This window comes from Parasteatoda tepidariorum, chromosome 3, assembly GCF_043381705.1.
Source record: "Parasteatoda tepidariorum isolate YZ-2023 chromosome 3, CAS_Ptep_4.0, whole genome shotgun sequence".
Lineage (NCBI taxonomy): Eukaryota > Metazoa > Arthropoda > Arachnida > Araneae > Theridiidae > Parasteatoda > Parasteatoda tepidariorum.
Genome location: NC_092206.1, coordinates 1,392,288 through 1,406,159, shown reverse-complemented (window position 1 = coordinate 1,406,159; position 13,872 = coordinate 1,392,288). Strand labels below are relative to the sequence as shown.

Below are 13,872 nucleotides of genomic sequence, written 5' to 3'. Positions count from 1 at the left end.
TAGTAAAATTTAATTTAAATTACAATTTTAGGCAGAAACATGCACTTTATTTTGAAAAAGCTAATGCGGACTTTCACGATAATGTTACATATTGATATATATGCTTAATTTTAAAAAAATAGTGGTGGTCAAAAAGATTACAAAAATAAGTTTATAAATGCAAGAAATATATAGAAAACATACATTTTACTACCACTTTAAATATAGAAATAAAATTTTACTCCAAATGCGTAAAAGTTGACAGGTATGGATTCCTTTTCATGTGGTTCATTCAGTACATCATTTGCATTTTCTACTGGATCAAGCTCAATTTCATAATCAGTGAACTTGATATTTAAACTAATCAGATGAAATTGTGGATGAAGCTCTGAGTTTGAGCATTCATTAAGTAAATTTCTTAAAAACTTTTTATAGTTTTTGATGAATGAGTCGATAACGTGTTGAATTCCTATCATATCCAATTAAAAATTGTTTTAACCCTTTTGAGAGAAAGTTTCTAATGCAATCGCTCTGTTACACAAAGATATGTCTCTGAGCCTAAAATTTTAAAGTACTTTAGTGTTTACCAGGCCACAGTTTGTATGGACTAGATTCAGGGGTCCGACATGTCGGCCCACGATTCTGTGATATACACAGCTGTGTTTGTGGCATCAGCTATGTTAACTATAACTTTTTATTAACTGTTTCATGCTTCTGTAACTCTTCAGGTTATTAAATGTGTTCGTTCGTGCTCATCTATTTAATTATTAGTTAAAAGATACACAGTGTTAATTGCTTCAGTCCACCAAAACAAAGGTAATTTTTATGATCTAGAAATTTCCATCATGTTTCTCCCATTCTGATTGGGAGTGTAAGGAGATTTAATGCTTTTTTTTGTGAATGAAATCTTTAAAATCATGATTTATGTTCACCGTTCTCAATGCTTTTATTCTTTGTGATTGTTTATTTTCGCACAGAGAAACTATTTTTTTTAAAGTTATCTTATAAAAATACATCGGAAACACATCCACTCAAATCATCTTTAAAAAAAAAGTGACCTACTGATGTTGTTTACATTGGACCACACAAGTCAATGCGGATTAGCTCACCCGGTTTTATAGCTTTATATTGTCTATGACTAAAGGATAGTCTATGCTGTTTGCCATAGTGACAACCCTAACAATGAAATTTATCAGATTCGATGAAAGATAATTTTCGAAAGTGCATTTTCGATGAAAGAGGTGGCAATCTGGTAGTGTCTGACAGACAATTCTTTAATTGTCATTTGTTACATTTAGTCACCTTGTAGCCACTGGTGACCCATAACTTCGACCTGCAAATGTTACGATTAGAAGAGAGAACAAGTTTCTTATGGGGAGCCCTAAATCACACAGCAATTATTTTATGTTTGAATGATACTTTCTAGTCTAATGATAAAAATTATTCTATACAATGTATACATACAAAGGAGGTCCCAATTTAAAATAAAAATAAGTATTTTGAAGTGTAAATTTCTAATCACGCTCTTCAGTAAGAAAGTTCATAAGCTCTGAGCTTCACTTAATAATAGTCATAGACAATAAAAATTTCTTTAAAATTTTTGATAGGTTTTAAAAATTTTGAACATTTGTTTTTTTTTGTTCTTGAAAATCGCCTGTATCGACCCATGCAGAAGGTAGTGAATTTCAAAATAATGTGATGATTTTTTATCTTTTTAGTCTTTGGTGATGTCATCTGCTGCCAGGAAAGAATTCACTGTTGGTGAAATAGTGAACCTGATGTCTGTGGATTCTCAACGATTCATGGATCTCATGATCTACATTAATCTCATCTGGTCAGCCCCACTTCAAATCATTGTTGCTCTTTTCATGCTCTTCAGGATTCTTGGATACTCTGTGTTGGCAGGATTTGGCATGTCTCTCATCCTCATCCCAATCAATGCGGTCATTGCACAACAAACAAAAAAGAGACAGGTACTACTATCTTCTCCTTCTGTCTTTAATAGTGATGGCATTCCTTCGTATAATCCCTCCAGATCTAGAAACTACTAACAAGGCATGTGATTTTTTTTGCAGAAAGACCAGTGGTGTAGTTTTGGGGGAGGGTTTGGGGAACAAAACCCCCTCCAAAATTAAACATTACTTGACTAATGAGATATTGTATTGTAAGTGAGATGTAGATATATATTGGGTGTACAAATTAGTTCAGTCCGTTTTTTTGTGGTCAAAAAGGAATTTATTTCAGAACAAAATGAATAAACAAATTAATCACAGTATTGTCCATCCCTGGCTACTACTTTTTCCCATTTCTCTGGCAATTTTTGAATTCCACCGTGAAAAAATGTCTTGTCTTTTGAGGCGATCCCAGTTAGGAACCAATTTTCGATTTCTGCAAAAGAAGTGAACCGGTGACCTGTCAAATCGTGCTGCATCCGTCGAAGCAACCAGTAATCAGAAGGAGCAATGTCCGGTGAACACGAGGCCGACCGTTATCATGCAGAAGAATAACTTTGTCATGTCTTTGCTCGTTGTATTCTGGCCGTTTTTCTCACAATGCACTGTTCAAAGAAATCAATTGTAGCCTGTGCCGGTCACCCGGCCAGATTGTAGCAGATTATAGTATACAACATCATTCACCATTTTTCATTCAGCATTCCCCATTCTTGAAACGTCAAAACCATTCCCTACAGTATTTATCAGTTGCAGCATTGTCACTATAAACTTCTACAAGCATTCAATGTGCTTCAGCTGCACTTTTCTTACAATTAAAGCATAAACATAAAACCTCCCGCAAATGGTGCTTAGTTACCACAAAATTTTACATATTCAACAAAGTAAAAAATAGGGTTTTTGTATGAAGCTCAAGGTGATATAAATAGAATATTATTGACAGATGTCTAACCTCTCTGAAACCACCGAAACCAGCTGCCGCTATGAAACATTCATAACAGCTAGAGCCATATTTTGAAAACGGAACTGGTTTGTACTCCTAATAAAAAGGTTTTCATTATTCATTTTTTTGTAATTTAAACGTTAAGAATATATATATATATCTTAACCAATAAGCCCCCTCGAACATACTACTACGTCACTGCTCAAGACCATTGAATTATGGACTTCCACGAACCAGAATCCGACGAAATTTTCACCTCAATTTTAAATTTAAAGAATTAAGGTCTACCGTCTAGAATTTAAATTTTGAAACCTTCACTAAATCGCGTAAACATGTTTTTAAACACGTGACTCTTCCGCAATTATAAATTTTGGTTTGTCGGGTTTTCATAGTTTTATAATTTTTGAAACTATGCCGGAATCCTCTAACATTGAGATTCATATTCACGCAATTTTAATATCCAACATCGATTTTCGTATTTACTTAATTTAAAAGTTATTCATTGTGAATTGTATTCATGTGATTAGAAAATCTTGCATCACGATTCATATTCAAGCGAGTTTAAAATCAGATGTTGCTATTCCTATTCGCTGGATCTAAAAAATCATGTGCATCGCGATTCTTATTTACGCGATTCAAAAATCTAATAATGCGAATAATATTTGTATTTTCGCGTTCTTAAAATCCAATATCGAGATTCATATTCATGTGTTTTTTAAATCCAATATCGCGATTCTTGTAAGAGCTAAGTTTTTTGTTTTAAATTAGTTACTATAAAAGTGTGATTATTCTTTATTGATAAGTAATTTAATTATAAAAAAATTACATTAACTGTGAATAGTATATAAATTGATATCTGATCAAGTTTTTACTCATAAAAATTTTCGGGGTTTTTTAGTTTGTGTCACAACCACCCCTGTTAATGTATGTTCTTAGAATATTTGTCATATTAAGTAAAATTGTACATTAGAGGTCACAAAGGAGAAAAATATGAATTTATAACAAATCACTTTTAAGGAGAGGCACGCCCACATCAAAATTAACTGAATAAAACTTTTATTTGATTTTTTTTAATAGTTGCTTTTCTCTGGAAAACAGGTTTTCATGCTTTTATTCCCCTGGTTCAAACTGTTATTGTTTGTCATTAATATTTCTTTGCATTTAAATTTAAATTTTTTTTAAATTGTTTTTTCTTGTTTGTTTTTCCATTATGGGCACTGTCAGTTTTTGGTTTCACCACTGACAACAGAATGGCACCCCTGTGTTAGGGGGCAGTGTCCCCCTCCCCGATGAAATGCTCTCCTGCTAACAAACATATCTTAAATTTTTTATCATTTTCTGCTATTGTATTTCTGACTTACTGAATTAAAATAAAACAAATTTGGTTTTAACTGCTTTGAACGCTTTTCCATTTTTATTTATTACTTTAATGCTACTTACTTATTTTGTCTTTTTCTGAATTTGTAAATTAGTTTGATTAGAGTGTTTAAGTATAATTGTTGTGTGTGTGTTGCAGGAGAAACAAATGAAATGTAAAGACGAAAGAGTGAAGTTGATTAATGAGGTTCTCTCTGGAATCAAAGTATTGAAGTTGTATGCGTGGGAGGAGGCGTTCAGGGAAAAGATTGAGAGCATCAGAAACATAGAAGTGAATCACCTGAAGAGCATCGCCTATCTGGGTGCAGTTGGAGCAATGCTGTGGACTTCTTCGCCTTATCTTGTATGCAATATTTCTTTTCTATTTCAGTGAGGGTGGTGAGCTTATAGCATAGCTGCCAACTCTACTGGAGTTTGCCACTTTCTCCTGGTCTACTGGTTTAATTAAAATTCTCCCAATTTTTGTACATTTTTAAAAATTCCCTAAAATTGCACAAGTTTCCTTAAAAAATTCTGTATTGAAATAGAATTTTTGTGCAGATTATTTCTTGCTTGAATATTTAAGTGTCACTGTCCAGGCCAAATTTACTACCGTTTAGCAGTATCTTCACAAATTCAACTTTAGAACAAAACTGTAGTTTCAAAAAATACTTTTTCTTAAAATTTAATTTTCTATCCCGGAAGAAACGATAAATCCATATTTTTACCATATTTTTGTGTTTATTTTTTCATACAATTTTCAATTTTCACAAATTATGTCTAAATTGTCACAAAATAAGTACCCCTCAGAAAAACCTAGACAGACCCCTGCACTAATACATAAAAGAAGCGAGCCTAATTTATAAAATTCAGTTAATTATCTTTAATCAGTTAAATGCCTATATTATTCAAAATTATAAATAAACATTATACACATATAACATTTCAACATCATTCAATGTGAAATCATAACTGGAAAATATTGCAGTTTTTGTGTTTAGATGAGTATAAAAATCCCTATGTGTGAAATATTTAGTATATTTTGTAACAATTTTCATTAAATTTATATTATTTCGTAAAATCTACTGGATTTTTTCCTATTCGTGTTGGGCATCTGATAGTTAAGAGCAATTAAGCTAAATTCATTATTATTTTTTATTATCAAGTTAAATTTTTAAGCAGAAAAATAGTTTAAAAACAAAATTTAATATTAACACAAATGTTCGTGGGATTTTAATCCAGTGGGCTGAAGTGTGGGTGGACATTAAATCTGTCGAGCCTCAAAGTCCTCCCATAAAACAGTCATAACACATGGTGATTTTTAAAAAGTGCTTTCGATTATAGTTTTTTAAAGGCCCCTATTTTATTGGGCTTAATTTTAATTTTCTAAAATGAGAATTTTTTCTTTATCATGTCGCCACGTATTACGCAAAAGAGTGCTTTTTACATTGTTCAATGTTTTCACAATTCATTCAGCCACAGTCTATTTCGGTATACCGTCGGTCCATAGCGTATGAAAGCGCCAATCATTTTACAGTTCTTTGTCAGAAACTAGTTATTTTATCATGGTGATAAAAAGTCTGAAAATTATTTTGCATTTTGTTAAGGTATATAGTGCTTAAGAATATTTTTCGAGTGCTTAAAAAGTACTTAAAAGATGCCTATTTTTTGTTGAAAGATTTGACTACCCACTCTGTATCAAATTATACCTCTGGATGCTGAATTGGGGATTGATTGTTCTCCGGTTCAGGTCAAAATTACCATCTGCAGATGAATGAATGCTTGTATGAATGGGTCTGTCCTGTAAATGGGTGTGACGTATGGGTGGGATAGAAATCGAATTCTCGGCCATAGATGGCACCGCTGAAAACAACCCCAACTGCACTCCCTTTGCCTTAATGGCTAACGACAACACAAGTGTAATGAAGTTTCAGGTCATTGAAATGTAAATATCTCTTACATTTAAAAAAAAATTAGAATATTTTGTTGGACATAATGAGTTTTATAATGCATGAAAATGAATTAAATATAGATTAAAATTTTTCTAATTTTTTATTAATTCTTTGGGCCCCATTAACGTTTTATTCCTCTTTTCAATGGAATTTGCTTCAGGCATGCCTCTGCACACGACTGTTTTAAATTTGAGTACCGTTAAAGTTATTAAAAAATAGAGATATTTGTGTGGCCTTTATTTCTTTTCCTTAAAACATCAGAGAAATCTAGAAATCTCCAACACTGTTCCTGGCATGTGTTTACACTCTTGACATTTGAGTGTGTTGCCATAAGAGAGACTTTCTAAAGTTATTTAACAATTGTTTGTTACACTTGGAACCTTCTTCCACTATAAAAATACTTATTCTTAAGGTCTAACCTTTTTGAAACTGTGATTGGAGTTCAAAACCTGATTAAACCTGAACTGAAATCTAGATTTTGTATTATTAACTCTTTGTACCTCGATCATAATATAGACTGAATAATATATGAAGTTTCGAACCAACAATTTCCGTGGTTCAACGCACTTGATCTTAGCTTGTACAGGGTTCCCACGGTCCTTAAAAGTCCTTAAAAACTGCTTAATTTTTATTTTGGAAAATAAGGGCCCTTAAAAGTACTTAATTTTTTACCATCACTAAGGATAAGCAGAATGTTGCATAAAAATTTAAATCTATTCAACTAAAAGATCCTCAGATTTTAATAATCATTTTATTCAGTTAACATTGCAACTCTGTTTTTTAATTTTTGTTAAATTTTTGGTTGCTTTAAAATTAGTTCATGTTTTTCACCAAAATGTTTAGTAACATTATGTAAAGTTAATTCATAATAACATGTTTGGCTGGAAATAATTTTGTTAAAGTTTATCATAAAAGTAATGATAACACGTTTGCTGGTCTAGTAGCGAAATATAAAAACTTCCTGTAATAATTTTTCAATGTTTTTGCCAATTTTCTTTATTTACTTTTTTTTAGTATGCATGAAAAAAATTGCTTTTATACATGAAAAAATTTCTTTTTTTACTTTTTTTTTAGTATACATGAAAAAAATTGCAAATCTTAATTTCTGCACACTTAATTTTACAATTCAATTTCAATGAAATCATTAAAAATGGAATACTGATTAGTTTAATGTGTTAACTTTTATAATCTAAATGACGTTAACTTTTAACAATCTGAAATTTTTTTCTTCAAAAAACCAGACCCGGGTTTGCAAAAATAGCCTGGTACTTCTTTGCCAAGCCCTGTTAATTAATACAATTATATCAGTGCTTACATTGTAATAAAATTATTTATTATTATTGTTTTTTTATTGGTGTTTTTAGAAAGGTAAATAATTGGCACTGTCACTGGTTGCATAAGTTCTTAATTTTTCAAAAAAGTGCTTAATTTTTTCAATAAAAAGTCCTTAAAAGTGCTTAATTTTTGCTTTGCTAAAAGAGTGGGAACCCTGTTGTATGGTTGAATCAAAGAAAGCAAATATTTTAATATTCTTAAAAACCTGTATATTGAAGAGAAAGAGGAGTCATTTTTTATAGAAATTGTTTTATTTGTGAACAAAATTTCATTTTTTTAAGTATTAAATATAATTATAAATTATTTTATTATTACTTAAATATAATTAAATAAATATTCAACTTAAAATCAAATTTCAAAAATTTTAGCTCTCTTTTTTTTAAAGATAAATCGTATTTTTATTTATTTTTTATTTTTGTTACTGTATTCACTTTTTTTTAATAATCTAATTAAGTTAGTTTGCAACTTATATGCACTAAAATAAGGAAATACTATCGTGTATCACCTACTAAAATCAATACACTGATCATAAACTGTTCGGTGACATAAATTTTTTATGAAATAAAAGAAAATTTGTTTCCTTTCTGTATTAAATTATAGTATAATAATAACTTGTATATAAAGTGCAAACTTGTAGAATAATATAACTTGTTTCCTTTCTGTATTAAATTCTAGTATAATAATAACTTATGCTATTTCAATTTCCTTTATAATATAAACATAAAGCAAGATTTGTGGGCCAAAACGTAACTTTTAAAATAGTTATTATTTAATCTTTTAAAAATAAATTTCTGTAGCTCTCTCTCTTTTTTTTAATTACATTTTATTTGTCTCTGTCGAAATGAAGATTTTCTGTCACTTCAAGTGAAATAATTAGTAATACGACTTAAAATATTATTTATATAATTTTTATATTTAGTTCAATACAGAATTATTTTTTATTTTATTTGGTAAATATGAAATATTATGAAACTATAATTTTTTTTTTTTTTTTTTTAAATTCCTGTTACGAAAAATAAGTTACTATCATTCTAATTCTAACTTCCTTAAAAATTTTAATCTTAAATTTACTTAAATTTAAATTAAATCAAATAAACTTAAATTTAATTTTGTGTTTTTTAGAATAAACATGATAAAATAATGAAATTTATTTTATCTTATTTTGACTTTTAAAAAAAACAAAATTGATTTTTTTTTAAAATCTACTTTTTGTATGTATGTTTGTATTGTATAAATACATTAAAAAAGATGTTTTTTTTAAACCTTTATTTGTTTTTTACACCGCCATTCTGATGTAGACTATTTGTAATAGTGTTATCAAGAACTAAGAATACATAGTTGTGAATCATTCATTTAACCTCAGATGAACCTTTTATTGAGTTATATTCCAGAAGGATTGTTTTTATAACTTTTTAATGAATTGGTTTGATTTTTTTTATTGTATGAGTTATTTTAAGAAAGACAATCATCTAAGAGTTTCATAGAGTTTTAAAATTCCAAATTAATTATCCTCCTAAAGGCTTGTCTCCGCTCCCGTGCCACAGGTCCTGGGTTCGATCCTGAGACCGGGCAAGGTCGACTCGGCCTTTCATCCCGTCAGTGGATCGATAAATGAGTGCCAAGCGTGCTTGGGAACTAAACACTGGGGGCTTCGCTCTCGGCGGACCGCCTAACTGGAACATCTGCTCCTGCACCCCAGAGCCCAAGGTCAAGAAATCTGAGATGGGCACAGTAGGCCTTGGCCCTCTATGGGCTGTCACGCCACTGAGTTTAGTTTTAAAGGCTTGTCTTTTTTTTCCTAACAGAATATTAAAAAATAAATAAATAAAACACTAAAATGTTTCATTATTTTTTGCAATATTTTTTAAGATTATTTTAACGGCAATAATTTAATTTCTTTATAAAACTTACTAGTCTCTCCGCCTGCATATTTAATATTTAGAGTCTTTTATATTTTACAGGTTGCCCTTTGTACATTTACTACTTACATTCTTGTTAGCAATGAAAGTGTACTTAAACCAGAAACTGCATTTGTTTCATTATCTTTATTTAACATATTGAGATTTCCTCTCACCATGTTGCCTCATCTCATAACCAATATGGTCATGGTACGTAAAATGTTCACTTTTTACTCATTTCGTGAATTATATTGCTTTATACATTTTTTTCTCCGTGGTTTGAATGTACAGTTACTATTTCAGAGAATGCTTTTTATCCATTTCAAGACACTGATTCGTTATCATATATTCATACAGTTTCAGTTTATATTACTATGTGGAAATACCATTGTGGCAGAATTTTTTTGAGCTTTCTGCGACATACCTTTTTAATACTAATATCTTTCTGCAAGATATTTAACAGTAACAAATATACAAACTTCAAAAAAACTATAACTTCAACAAAAAAATTAAATTAAGTAAATAAATAAAAATTGGATCAAATATAATAATTTTTTAAATTGAATATGATATTTTTTTAATTCTAATATGGGCGATATTCTCTCATTTTGTAGAAAGATAACGGACTAATTATTTCCTTTTTCACATTTTAAAATTCATCATCACATTATAAAATCGTAAAATCTATAGCAGTAATTGCCGTTAAAAAAGATAGATGAAAAAAATTATGCAAATCGGATTCTTTGAAAAGAGGCTACTAAATGCATGTTTTCATTTCAAGATTTAGTTGTTGTGATAAATAATATCTGATATTAAAAGCTATGTGGAAATCAGTAGTAATAACTGCATGAAAAATATGAAGGAAAATTTCCACAGAAAAGAAAACCTAATTTTTGACTTCATTATTGTTTATTTTTCATTATTCTTCAGTGCAAATAGAAAAGTCACAAGCATTTTTTCCCTCCACTCTGAAGCGCGAGAAAGGCATCTTTTAAATTTAATTCTGAGGGAAAGATAAAATCTTTCAAAAATTTCTGCCGAAAAGAGAAGCAAAATTTTTTATTTCCCAAACGAAAAATCCTTCTGCAAGAACTCAGTAACGTTCCGAGACAATGTCGCCGTGTTGCCACGATTCTGCCGCGGGAGGAAATACTATTTAAAATTCACATTTTTAGTTACTGTTTTAAAGAATACTTTTTACCTTATTTATAAGACATTATTGATTCTTTATAATCATATTTGAAGCTGTCTGTGTTAAAAAGGATTATGTAGCATTTTTACGAAAATAAGTTATTATTATTTTTTTTGATTTATCAAGTAATACTGAGTAATTTTCTAGACTGCCTAAAGAAGAGAATCTTAACTATTTGGAAGCATTTAAAACAATTTTTCCACAATGGACACAATTTTCTTTTTGCTTTTTCTTGAAAGTGCAGATTTGTAGCATTGAATGCTTTATTTCTATATATTTCTTATTGTATTGCTTTATAAATGACTCTTAAAAATAATTTTTTGTTCGTGATTGTATTTAATGAAATTATTTTATACAATTCAAGTTGTTGAAGCATGTTAAATTTTAATAAAAATGTATTATTGTTCTCCATTAGAAAAAAATAAATAGTTTCAACTATTGTTTTCAAATATCTATCTTTTAAATAATGAGTTAAGAGTAAAAGAAATTTTTTTTTCTGCGTTTTGTGTTAAAATATAATCAAGACTGATGAAAAGTTTGAAAATCCATATTGTAAAATTATTTATTTAGTGTAAACATTTGGTATAATCATTAAAATAACAAAATGGTAATAGTAAATATGGTTATGGTAAAAAATGGTAATAGCAAAAATAAATTTAAAAAATATTCAGGATTTTGTATTTTTCAAGTGAGGATGTCCCAGTTTTACAGAAAAGTATTGACTATATTTGAAAGTACAGACAAACATTTGTGGTAAGGGATCAAGGTTTTAAAATATGTAATAGTACAGTTTTTATCATTATTTATATTTTATATATATTTTTTATATTTTATTTCTATTTGTAGTATTTGATCATGGTTATGAACAAAGCATTGGAGTTCCTACATGATACAATTAAATTGTTATTATAGTTCGTTCACCAGGAGTTGGCACTTGACTCCACCTCGTCGGACGAAGAGTTCATTTCAGCGCAGGAGGTGAGATGTGAAATGTCTCCACGCTTGAAATTGAGACAACCCTTAATGCGCGCCAAATAGTCAATTCTTGTTCAGTCACTTACTTTGCTTTATCATTTGCCATTATACCTTTTGTTACTCTAACTAATTTATTGAAATATATTGCAGCAAAATGTCTCAAAAAAGACAAACTATTCACTCAAAAGAAAGAAATGTCATCAAATTTATGAAATAGTTAATGTTAAAAAAATGCACATAAAGATTGTGAAATAAATATTTTTGTCACACGATCACCAGATAGCAACCTTGTTTAGCCTTGTTCAAATCCTTCTCTCAAAAATAGCGAAATAGTATCGTTGGATACCACGTGATGAAGGCGGAGCCAACTCCTGGTGAATGAACTATAGTACTTGTTTGATATAAGTGAAAAAGAAAGTTATGCCACACCTTGTTCTAAAGCATTTTTTATTTCTTATTGTACTCAAATTTCTTTATTAAGTACTCTTGAAATGTTTTTTTAGTCATGTTTTTTTTAAAAAATCTTTAGGTTAGTGTTTCTGTGAAGAGAATCAATAAATTTTTGAACTGTGAAGAATTAACAAAATATGTCACCTATGATTCTAACCAAAGTATGTACAATAATTATTTTTTTTTATTCATTAATGTATATGAGATTTAAATGTGTTCAATGACAGTTCTTCAGTGACAATTACATGTTTGGATAAGAATTGCTTGAACGATTCCGTATTTTCTTGCTTATTTCATGTATCATATATTTTATTTTATATTTTCATGTATTTTGTGCCCTTTCATTTAGTCATTAATTGATTTTTGGAATATTGATTGGTTTATCAATTAAAATAAATGAATTTAACTGTAATTATAATTATAATTTTGAGTTGTGGTGTGACTACCACTATAAATATTGAATACCAATTCACTAGTATATAAGACATGTTAACTTAATTCTATCACAAAGTACCTTTTGATAGATGAAGGTTGGCATAGTCTAAAAATAAAGTCCCTACAAAGTCTTACTATATAAGTTCAAAATGCAGCGAAAACAAGGGTAAAATTACAGAACAATGAAAAAAGGGAGAAAAAAAAGGAAAAATAATAAAAATAGCAAAAAACCGGAAAAAAGGACAAATTTTTTTTAAAAAATCCGGAAAATAAAAGATATAATCTTTTCATCAGCTCACATGATCATATCCAAAGTGCTTTCCAATATCGCTTCAATAAAGCCAAAGCAAAATATATTAATACAATAGTGTGAGAAGCACTCAAAAAAATTGCTACAAATGAAATAAGTAAAAACACAATAAGTGAAAATATCACGTAAAATAAAATATAAAGAAAGAACAGAATAAAACATGAAGTGAAATCTATAAGGCGAGTAGCAAATTCAAATGAACTTACATGAACAGGAAATTTGTTTCAAGAATGATTTAAAATATTTTCGTAACAAGGTTGCCAGATTGCAAAAATTGAAAACAAAAGTGTAAATTGAGCTAAAAGCATAACTAGCAGAGTTTTGTATTAAAGTGCGTTCTTGCTGCATGACTGAAGTGCGTTTGATTTGTTAGTTACCAAGGATGGGCCCGAAAATAGATGTGCGCAAGGTAATATTATACTAGATGATTTAAAGAAATTGACAATAAATAATTTTAGAAAATAAATATTTATTTGAGAAAAAAAAATATATAAAAGAGAAAGAAGCACGAATTGCCTGTTTTCCACATAATTTTAGCCACAGATTTACACATGGAAAAATTATATAAATTAACAAAGAAATTTTTTTACGTAAATAATTTCAGCCACGGATTTGCCCGAAGAGGATTTGCACATGGAAAAATTATGTAAATTAACAAAGAAATTTTTTAGCAAATTATTTTAGCCGTGGATTTGCCCGAAATAGATTTGCACATGGAAAAATTATATTAATTATCAAAAAAAAATATTTTATTAAATAATTTTAGCCACGGATTTGCACACGAAAAAAATTATATAAGTTAACAAAGAAAATTTTTAGTAAATATATCTACAATAATATACGATTAACTCAATGATTTTATATAGAATTTTATTACTTTAATTGGGTATCCATTGTTCTTTATCAAATTTTGATAGTTGTTGTTGTTATTAATTTACGTCGCACTAGAGCTGCACAATGGGCTATTGGCGACGGTCTGGGAAACATCCCGGAGGAGGATCCGAAGACATGCCATCACAATTTTGATCCTCTGCGGAGGGGATGGCACCCCCGCTTCGGTAGCCCGACGACCTGCGCGCGAAGTCGAGCACTTTACGG

General features: G+C 29.5%; 1 protein-coding gene across 10 annotated transcripts in view; it reads left to right on the top strand.

Moving 5' to 3' along the window:
• The window catches only part of LOC107436625 (multidrug resistance-associated protein 1), a 143,942-nt gene that overhangs the window by 85,701 nt on the left and 44,369 nt on the right, over positions 1 to 13,872 (top strand). For all 10 annotated transcript variants that reach the window (XM_071178175.1, XM_071178172.1, XM_071178180.1 and 7 more), the window contains 4 exons: positions 1,698 to 1,952; positions 4,388 to 4,591; positions 9,476 to 9,622; positions 12,109 to 12,190. In XM_071178175.1, coding sequence (XP_071034276.1) covers positions 1,698 to 1,952; positions 4,388 to 4,591; positions 9,476 to 9,622; positions 12,109 to 12,190 — 688 coding nt within the window. The remainder of the gene's footprint in view (positions 1 to 1,697; positions 1,953 to 4,387; positions 4,592 to 9,475; positions 9,623 to 12,108; positions 12,191 to 13,872) is intronic.